Source organism: Pollachius pollachius (genome assembly GCF_949987615.1).
Source record: "Pollachius pollachius genome assembly, chromosome: 1".
In the NCBI taxonomy this organism is placed as follows: domain Eukaryota; kingdom Metazoa; phylum Chordata; class Actinopteri; order Gadiformes; family Gadidae; genus Pollachius; species Pollachius pollachius.
The window spans coordinates 39,514,875-39,525,984 of NC_136934.1; the positions used below are offsets into that span (position 1 = coordinate 39,514,875).

An 11,110-nucleotide genomic window follows, 5' to 3' on the forward strand; every position below is an offset into this window, starting at 1 on the left:
AACAAAAGAGATGTGATTTACTGACCAAAAGATCGAGAGTGATTATTGGATGACCGCTAAATAGATAAGCAGTTAAATACTAGGTGGCGAAGAAAATGCTTAAAGGTTAAGGCGTGGGGATAGAAATATCAGCAAAAGAGCCATCATAACTATACCCCATAAAAAATACATCAGATTACAGCATGCCAATTATATATATATGTATAAATGTTATTATTTGTATTCATTTTTCTGTGTGTTCAAGTTCAATCTTTAACAGTTCTTTAAAACTTGAACAGTTCCTATTTAAATAGTTTATGCTATGTTAGTACAGACCAGTACAGTGGTTCTGTTTCCTTTTCACTTAGTTGTTTAAGTAGGAAAAATAAACAATATGAGTAACAAGTCCTAGAGCTGGTGTTAGCAACTTAGGCTTCCAATAGATACTAGGCACGGGTGGAATGCAATCATATTCAGAAAATATATCCTGTTTATAAGGGGCGAGCACCCATCTGACCTGAGATGATTAGAAATAGCATTTCTTTGTCAAACCCGTCCGAGCTCTGCTGCTCGGTCCAGTAGTTCAAACAGGATTGAAACATTCCCAGCAGCCTTGGACTCCTTGCCAAAGCGTTGCTCTGGTACTGTGTTCTCCCAGGGGTAGAATCCCAAATAGATCTACACCAGAGAACGCAAAACCACTAACCACTGCTTGCACTTCTTTGAGACCGCTCTCATCTCCCTTTGCAACTTCTCTCTCTGTTTCTGACTGTCAACCAGCCCGCCCTACCCAGGTGTATGACGTTACTACACTATATATAGATTAAATTATTACCTCAATTATTAGAAAACGATAATATAATAATTATATTTAAACAATCAATTTAAAGACTCAGGAGCAACCGGCTACAATGCATGCAAATAATAATCGGGTTGACCTTGGGTATAAACAAAAAAAAGGAAATGAAAGAGAAGTGGAAAAAAGGGAAGTAATTCCCTCTTTCTTTTGGATTCCCCTTTAAGATAGAGATAGACAGCGCGGAGGCCATTATTTACCTTGTGAAATCTTAAAACCATTAACTTTGTGTGTCAAATGATGTTTCTTTTCTTCTAATCCGAGTTTAGTGATACAAATTACCTCGCAGATGAGAAAAACAGATACTGTGAGTGTGTGAGTGTGTAGGTGTGTGTGTCTGTGTGTCTTTGTGTGCGTGTGCATTTGGTGTATGTTTGTGTGTGTGGGATTGTGTTGTGTGGGCATATGATTGCATTTGCGTGTGTGCGCGCCAGAGTGCAGAGTGCAGAGTGTTGTGTGTGACTGACTTTGATGAAGTGTGTGTCTGCATGCATGATGTGTGTATCTTTGCTAAGTGGGAGTGCGTATGTGTGTGTGACTGTTTCATGTCCACACTGTGTAGTGTGTGTGTGTGTGTGTGTGTGTGTTTGAGAAAATTAGAAAAAGAGCTCAGCGATAACAGGAAAAAAATAAGTAAACAAGAAAGAAAGACAGGCATAGAGATGTGGTGGTTGCGGTGATTGTGGTGGTCCCGGTGGGGTGGTGGTTTTGTGGTTTTGTGGTTGTGGCGGTTTCAATGGTGTGGTAGTTCTTGTGGTTGCAGTGGTTTGGTGGTTCTGCTGGTGTGGTGGTTGTGTTGATGTGGTGGTGTGATCGTGTGGTGGTGGCGGTCGCAGTGGGTGTGGTGGTGTTGTGGTTGCAGTGGTGTGGTGGTTTCAATGGTGTGGTAGTTCTTGCGGTTGCAGTGGTGTGGTGGTGTTCTGGTGTCAGTGGTGTGGTTCGCTCCGGAGAGACAACAGCTCCAGCTGCTGCTTTCTTACCTTTGCTGTACACCACACAGTTGTTCTTGTTGTCCTCCGCTCCCTGCCAAGTCACATCCAGAAGCCACCTGGGGCCCCCCCTCAGCACCACCGGGACCGGGCCCTTCGTCTTCTGGACGGGGACAGATAACAACACGCTAATCATTTGCTTATTCTGGTGATTAAAGACGCATTAATGGACAAACGTGCCACGCTCCGCCACGCCGCCTCTGATTGGCCAGAGAAATGGGAGAGTGTTATGAAACCATAGACTGTGTTTATCAGAAAGTCCCCCAATTCGTTCCCAATTTTCCCCACCCAAAAAAGGAAGAATAACATTCATAGGATTTGACTAGAGGACTGTGTGTGTGTGTGTGTGTGTCTGTGTGTGTGTGTGTGAGAGTCTCTATATATGTGTGTGCACGTGGGAATATGTGTGTGCATCTGTCTGCATGTGGACTTGTGTGTGTGTGTGTGTGTGTGTGTGAGAGAGTGTGTGCGTGCGTGCGTGCGTGTGTTTCAGAGAGTATGAGAAAGTATGTGCATGCCCTTCATGGTGTGTGTGTGTGTGTGATCAATAGAAAGGAGAGTGCAGGACAATCTGCTTTAAGTTGTTATGAATGGAGAAGCACCAGAGCCCTACATTCTATCAGAATAAATCAATTATCACAGAGGATTAGACCCAGTGATTCATCAGATCCCCCCAGATTAAGAAAAAGAAACTATCTCAGGTGTCTCCAACCCCCCCAAAATAAAAGGGAAAGGCCCAGTGACTTTTCGATGGAGAGCGGAGCAAGTGTTCACCGGTGATCTTTGGGAACATTGTGCCTCACTATCAGCCTGATCTCACTATTTCCTCCTACAACCAAGGGAGAATTTAAAAAGAAAATCAGTTTCCATTTCAAAGGGCGAATGAGGTTACCGTTTTATAATATGGTGGGAAATTATTCTGAATGGGTAAGGCCGTTTTTCTTCTGGGTCATAGGTCAAACATTGTGTATTAAGTTATTACCTTTTAAGAGATAGGTCACAACAGGCAGCAGGACATACACACACACTTAGTCTTCAGGTTGTCGCTGGTTGTGTTTGTATTTCTTATGAAATAATACTTTCTGTTTTATCTAACTTTACCATTTATTTTAAATTAAATAAGTGAATCGACAAAACAACAACAACACACGAGTTTGAGATGAAACAGTCAGTACACATCAAGTAAGATAAGGATGTTTATTGTGTATTTCAAAGCTTCTACTTTGAAATGCCCAGACCCTCATTTATTAAGATCCTGAAATAAGAAGAGATATGAGAATCCCATCTCCACTCTTTCTGTCCATGTGTTGTAGTCGATTCAGTCATCTGATGCTGCGTCGTCCAGCTCCATAATAATGAATAAATAAAGGCAAGACCCCTGCCGATTGCTTTTCACTCAATTCCCCCCAGTTAAGGCAGCAAGCTTCAAGGATAAATGCAAATGCCACGAGAGCATGTTAAAGGTCTGAATTGGCCCAGATACGCACACTGGCAGGGTTCTGCATTTTAGCCATGACTCCATGTGACAAATATCTGCACCCTCCTACCCCCACACACACATATGGACACACACATGCCCACGTATGCATGCAAAGACCCACACACACGCGCATGCAAGCCTACACACACATTGTCCTACATTAACTGTTTATTTGGGAATTTAAGGACAATCTGTTCTAGAGCTGTTCTAAACGAGTATTGTTTCAAAATAGAAAACACATTCTGCACGCAACCGGTTAGTGTGCAGAATTAATCAACAAGCAATCCTAAATTAAAGACCAAAATATGCTGGGTATTTTTATATATCGCTCTGCACATTAACAATCTATATTTCCCAGGCTGATCACAAACCTTCGCAGGCAGCACATTGTGTGTGTTAATATTCTTATTCCATTTCTTGGCATCTCCTTATCCAATGTTGGCAGCAGATGAGACGGCGAGAGGCAACCTCTGCATTTCAACTCATCTTCCATTTCACATCTCAAATTAGCCTCACAATAAAGTCCTATATCGGCCTAACCTGAAAGTCTCACGCCCTTGTCAAAGGAGCAGAGCAGACCGACCAGATTGTTGCCAGGACAACTATCTGAAATGGGAATCGGATTAACCCTTTCTCAGATCTCCCAGACGGGAGCCATCTCTTATTCACCAAGGGGCCTCTCTCTTTCGCTCTCTCTCTCCCTCTCTTTCTCTATGTCTCTCACTCTCTCTCCGTCTCTCGTTCTCTCTCTCTGTCTCTTGGTCTCTTGCTCTCTGTCCCTCTGTCTCTTCTCTCTCTGGCTGTATCTCTCTCTCTCTCTCCCTCTCTCTCTTGCTTTCTCCCTCTCTTTCTCCCTCTCTCTCTCTCTCTCGTTCTCTATGTCTCTCGCTCTCTCTCCGTCTCGTTCTCTCTCTCTGTCTCGTTCTCTCTCTCTGTCTCGTTCTCTCTCTCTGTCTCTTGGTCTCTTGCTCTCTGTCCCTCTGTCTTTTCTCTCTCTGGCTGTATCTCATTCTCTCTCTCCCTCTCTCTCTCTCTCTTTCTCCCTCTCTCTCTCTCTCTCTCTCTCTCTCTCTTTCGCGCTCTCTTTCTCTCTCTCTCTCTCTCTCTTTCTCTCCCTCTCTCTCTCCCTCTCTCTCTCTCTCTCTCCCTCTCTCTCTCTCTGACCCTAGCCTTACGGTATTCATAATATTCCTGCTCCTCCTAAAACTGCCAAACCGGGGGATGGGGAAAGGAGGTCGGGAAATAACCCACCGCCCCCAAACACATTTTTCTTTCTCCAAGTTATCCCAAATATCAAAGTGTAATAATTCGTATTAAAAAAACTATATATCAATAATGTGTGTTGAGTATAATTTTATGATCTGTGTTACCCGTCATCAAAGAGCTTTTGAAATCGTCTTATATACTCGCATTACATCAGAAGAGAGTACACTTTAGATAGTTGAGACAACTATTTCAGGAAATGTGAAAAAAAAAAGAAAAGAAAAAGAAAAACAGGCCTAGCCAATCAAAAGGCAGCAATGCATTGGAGAAAGTCTGTGTGGATCTCCACACTTTATTCACTTTGTCTTCATATCCCCGTCCCTAACAGACAAAAGAAATGCGGGGGAGCTGCAGCTGCAATGCACTGTATATGGGATTAAGGCTGAGGCTGACGTCACAGGAGGAGGCAGGGGGGGCATGTAGGGAAATGCAAATGAAAATGTCTCTCTCTTTCTGCATTCAAATCAGCCGGCTGGGGCTCAGTGATGAGACGAATCGGGGGGGGGGGGGTCACTGACTGACAGATTTGAGTTAGAAGAGTATACTCAAGTATATAAACAAACTCTGTCCCGCCCCGCAGGATGCATGGATTCTGCTTCCTGTCCAAAATATTGCACCAGGGGAAATGAGAGGGGTCTTAAGAATGGATAATTGTATTTCAATTGTATTCTTCCCTTCAGATATTCCATGTTCGAATTAACACAACAATTTGTGTGTAAGCTTTTTATTAGAATTGGACTCTTCTCCATTTCCTATATTAGACTACTAATGTAGTAATTATAATTACTTATAAGAGATCCTTTAAAATAAAATGCAATATCTGTAGCTTCTAAAATGGTATCCATTTCAGAGCGTATCAGAAGCTGGGTGCAGTGTTCCGGGTTTATCCACCTCCTCTGCTGCCCTCAGTTCAGTGGTTTCAATCCTCGGCCAGGTATCAATTTTTTTTCCTTCCTGAGCTCAGTTGCCGTTCATCGTGTAAGAGATACAGTGACCAAAACAGTGTAGTCAGCGAGGAAGTGATTACAAAACTGATGCTCGAAATTCGCTATAAAATGAAAATCAATATTTCCACAAGTTGCTGCAACATAAAAGATAACCTTCATTGATTTTTCATAGACTTAGGCCTCTGAGATAAAATCTAATATAAATTTTCAGCCACACGGATTTGGATCAGAGAGGAGCAGGGGCTGAACGATAAGTTCCGCGCCCATCTCTCAGTGTTGGATTTTTTCTCTCCCTCTCTCTCTCTCTCTCTCTCTCTCTCTCTCTCTGTCTCTCTCTCCCTCTCCCTCTCTTTCTCTTTCTCTCTCTCCCTCTCTCTCTCTCCCTTGCTTCTGTTCCCTTCCGCCGAGCCGGGGCTGTGCTATTTATAATTGGCCCTGTGTGAGCAAAAGCTTCTATCAGGAATCTGTTCTAATTTTTATTACTGAGAAGCTAAAGCCTGTTCCAGATAATTTGGAAATTTCAGGGGGAATTGTGATAGAGCTGATGGCATAGCCGGACGGACTCCAGAAAGGAGCTAACCTGTAATAGCCTCTGTGGCTCCGCTGATTAAATGTTGCCATAGATGAAAGACCTGCCATCACCGCAATAAATTAACCAATCACACAAATCCCAAGTCGCTACTAATCCCTCCTTGATACGATGATCCTCTGATCAGCTGAAGGAGGTGAAGAAGAAAGTGGCTTGTGACACTCTCTCTCGCTCTCCCCCCACCTGCCACATCCCCCCACTTCCCCGTGTAAACAACGAGCTAATGATATCACCGCTGACCATTTCAACACCCCCCCGCAACTCTTAACCCCGCCAGCGGCTCAGGGGCCAGGTGAAATCGATACGAAAGTCGGTGGGGATCATTCTTTTCCTCATTTCTCTTGCTCTCTCTCTCTCTCTCTAGCTCGCTTTCCCTCTCTTTGTATTATTCTCCATCCCCTTCCAACAAGGTCATCGACGGCGACTGTATCCGTCTTGATCCCACAGCTGCCGGATTTAGACAAGTGAGAGATGAAAAAGCGACGGCGGCGCCGTCTGAATATCTCCAACCCAGAGCGTCTCTCGTACGTCTTGTCACACGCACACATCGTCGCCGTGGCGCCCAAGGGGGAAAGGGGAACTGTTTCCTTCTCCTCTTTTCGCCACCCTTTAAACAAATAAACACGTGTCTACCGTACCTCCCAACAGGGTCACTGCTGCAGGATGATCAGTCACACCTCTTCACAAGCCAACAAAGTCTTTATTTAGTTATTCTCTCTCTCAATGTGACGTTAACACCCATTATGTCCACGCCATATTGCATCTGTGAGGTTTATTTACCTCAAATCCTCTCATGAGTCTTCTTCATTACACTTAACCCCCTCGTGACAAACTTATAGGTCCCAAGTACGTGTGTTGACGTGTCAAGTCCATTTAAAAACGTTATTAGTAGCAGTGTTACAAAAATAAAAGCTTGTTTGTCCGGTTCATATGTTATTTTTTTCCTGTTTTCTAACAAGGGTCACGAGGATAAAGGATTTGTACCTGTTTTACCAGCCAGTTTACAGCACACAGCACAGTCACACCTTGATAACGTCCGTTGCAATTAGTTGTTCGGTGCCATGAAACAAATTGCATGTGGTCAACTGGAAATTTCATTAAGGGAGATTTTCCTCCAACCGTCGTTATCGCGTCCGCGTATTAATATTTTCTTAGCCCCAAGGATGGTTGCCTTGCAAAGGTGTTTTTGTCGAACAAATGGACAAAAAAAATAGCTTGCTGCCTTCCCAACCCTGCTCTCCCTCCCTCTCTTTCTCCCTCTCTCTCTTTTTTGCTCTCTGCCTCTCCTTCTCCCTCTCTCTCTCTTTCTCCCTCTCTCTCTCCCCGTTTCTCTCTCCCTCTCCGTTTTTCTCTCTACCTCTCATTCACTCTCTCTGTCTTTCTCTGTCTCTCTATCTCTGTCTCTTTCTCTGTCTCTCTCTCTCTCTTTCCCTCTCTCTCTCTCCCCCCTCTCTGTCTTCCTCTCTCCATCTCTGTCTTTCCCTCTCTCTCATTCTCTCCCTCTCTCTCTCCTCTCTATCACCCTCTCTGCTTGGGGAAGCGGTATGTTTACTCCATGGTTAGTTAGCGGCTGTGTATTTTTTTGTACCCTTTTAAAATCTGATTTCCTGTCACCTTCCGACACAAGCTGGGAACTACCCCCATTTCTCAGGGCTGCTTTTGTGTCATCACCACCTCTTCCAAATGGCTCCGCACAAATGAAAAGATACCTACACACAGCATCCACCCCCCCCACCCCGCGCTCTCTTCGAGGCAATAGCATCTTCTATTGGGAGACTAAATAACAGGGGGAAAAAAGCGCAGGAATTGCTCACTAATTCCCTTTAGAGATAGATCTCGGCTGGTGCCCTGTCATAAATCAGAGCGTTTCGATATGAAATGAGGCAGGCTGCTCTAATCATTTCTGCATTTCAAATTGGATCACTGGCTCAATCGCGTGGCTTTTAAACTGCTTGCCTAAGAGCAAATGTGAGGTGGGAGATAATTCGGCTGAAATCTTTGCCTGCTCACCGCCGCAGTTAGTTTACTGCTTGAGTGCAAGAGAATGCTTTTTTTTCTTCCCCCCGTCGCCATCTTTCTCTTTTCAACTTTGTTAAATTGACTTTTCATTTTTTAAAAATCGATTAAATTGCGAGAGCGTCAACGCTGTTCCGGGAATCTTTAAAGGGACACCCATCACTGTGCGCATGTCCCTTTATTCAGCGCCCGCTATCATGCGTGGGAGGGGTACGGAGAATAAATATTTCTCATTTAAATGACCTTTTATCCTGCTGACTGGGCTGCGAGCATCAAAGTTCATGTGCTGTATTAGCCATTACTTATTCCAGACCATCTAAATGGTCACTGTCTGCAGTCCCTATTTAGATGAGCTACATTCGCTACTACATTATTATTGGGGTTGTAGCTTGCTTAAGGCACGCCCCGAGTCCTAATAACATTAATAATAATAATAATAATATTTTAGTTTTAACACAAAAAATATTTTATAGAATATTGATTCTAAAACTGTCGGCTATTTGGTTTTGCGGGGAAAGCAGGGACGAGCCTGGATGCTAGCATGGATGGAGACTAGCATGGAAGCCAGCATGGAAACTAGCATGGAGGCTAGCATTCCTCCTCAGAGCTGTGGGCATTTTGAGGGCACTCCAGCACTGGTCATGGGGTTGAGTATATGGGCGGCCTGCCCTAAAGGAACACACCTTGCTTCCTTCTCCTGCGCCCCATCCTCCCTCTCCTTTCCCTTTATACCGTGGCTCCACGCTAGTCTCCCTGTTCAATCACTACAACCTATGTATATCATCACACCTCGTGTCAATAATAAAGCACCTTTGAGTTGGCTTAGCCCCCCTCGGCGACGCATTACAACCCGTCTACTGGGGTCTTTGTTGTGGGGCAGGCTTAGCATTGGGTTTCAACGTCACCTACCGCAGACTCACGCCTTCATTACTATGCATGCGCTCTGTCTGCTCTGGCTTCTTTTTCATGTCTTTTTTTTTGAAGTTGTAAACAAGACAAGGCTGACTTTGTAATGTATGCCTTGGTCCTTCGTATTATCCTGGCGGTGCCGCATGCAAGCATGCATATATGCATGCATGTTCTCCCTGTGTTCGACTTTCGGCCAGGTGGGGTTGGGTTAGGGCAGCGGGGTAGGGGCAAGAACACCACTCTCCCCCCCCCCCCCCCCCCCACGCCTCCCCCCATGCCTCCACAGTTGTCAGCGTTGGAATGATTTGAAATTTTTTCCCATTTGAATTCAATTGCACAGGACTTGTTTGATCTTTTTGCATGTAAGTTGGGGCTGACTCCTGGAGCATCGCAAGGCACTGTGCCAGAGCATAATAGGACATCCTGCAGCCAGTAATGTTCACCTGTATGGATATTACCATCTCACCCCGCAGGGAACCAGGTGGCCAGGACGCCGTATATTCTCTGTGTACCTCGACTTTCTCTCTCTCTCTCTCTCTCTCTCTCTCTCTCTCTCTCTCTCCATCCCTCCTTCTCTCTCCCCTCTCTCCATTTCTCTCTCTCTTGCGAATAAATATTTGGAGGATGTTTTTCATTATTATCTTTTGGACTTTGGAAACGGTCGGTTCAGGAGTCACCGAGAAAGCGATCCTCCCCACCTTCTCGTGAGCACGCCGTGAGGGCCGGGATCACACAGGGCCGGCACATAAAGACAATCAAATCGCAGGCCTCCTGGTTGAATGAAGCGCCTGACTCCAGATAACCCTCCGCGGCTCTCTGCTGATATTGGATTTTAATATTCTTTTTAACTCCTGTTTCTGCTTTCTGTTCAAATAAGCAAAAAGAAATTGACACCTTCACATAGCATCATAACATGGACCACATGTGTGCTTTTCAGGTTTTTTATCCTTGCAGATCCACTGAACCTTGTAATAAAAGACTTGGTTCTAGTTTTATCCATAATATTCAGGATAATAGCTATGATTATGCATCTGAAAGCTAAATTCAGATTGCAAAGAAGTTGACTGTGAATGTAGCCTACACCGGATAGAAAACACACAATTATTGAAGTATACACATCGATATAGTATAATGAACAATTAAAACAAAACCTGGAGAGAATTTGTTTGCCAGTTGATCAACAATACACACTGCAACCCTCAGCGGTTTGATCCCTGCCTGCACTTCAGAGAAATGGGGTCTTACTAAATCCACCTTAAAGACCAGCAATATTTGCACAGAGTTAAGTAAATAAGATAAAGATGGTGAACTTGCCCCTTGCTAAATACATTAGACGTGAACTCTCTTATCAGAGTCCCAGCATGCAGACTGTTAAAAGATGGTTTTCCTGAACTGGAAATGGTCTTTGTTACCCAATTAGTTTGCTGACGACCCCGTGGTGTAATATTCTAGTTTTTTTGACAGCCTCATACACATCCATCCTAATGCGGTGGTGATGGACCGTGTTGGACCTAGTGCCCATAGATTAGGGGCATTATCCTCCAAGCTAACTTGAACATGATCAAAGGGAATCTGAATTATCCCACTGTTTTATTTTGATTCAGTGGAAACTTGCATTCAGCCATTAAGGTTCCAGCACAAGAGGGCTGCATGTTCCCCGTAGCATGTATGTCCTTCTAACTGTGTGGCTCACAGTATTCATTCTCATAAATAATTCATATGTGACAGTGGAGGAATATATATGTATTCCCATTAACAATAAGAGACGAAAATAGCTTTTAACAAGATTTCAAATATGAAAATAACTCACAATAGACAATGAAGGTAAGAACGTGAATTCTAAATTCTCACATGGTCTCCGTGTAAACGATCTAACTACTAGCGTTTCACTCTGCGAGCCTGCAAAGGGAAAGCCACATTCAGGAAACTTCTCATGTCACTCTGAGAGGAAGTTGCTGCAAACATATCGAGAGTGAAGCCATGACAGTGACAGATGGCAAAGCAGCTGGCTCGGCTCATTCCTGCTCCACTTTCCTTCTCCTTCTTCATCCTCCTCCCCCCTTCCCGGCTCCACAGCGATAG

General features: G+C 44.3%; 1 protein-coding gene across 2 annotated transcripts in view; it reads right to left on the reverse strand.

Annotated features, from left to right (window-relative positions):
* zfpm2a (zinc finger protein, FOG family member 2a) overlaps positions 1-11,110 on the reverse strand; it is a gene marked incomplete at both ends in the record, with an annotated part of 118,820 nt that overhangs the window by 43,544 nt on the left and 64,166 nt on the right. For both annotated transcript variants that reach the window (XM_079733140.1, XM_079733139.1), the window contains one exon: positions 1,816-1,927. In XM_079733140.1, the coding sequence (XP_079589266.1) occupies positions 1,816-1,927 (112 nt within the window). The remainder of the gene's footprint in view (positions 1-1,815; positions 1,928-11,110) is intronic.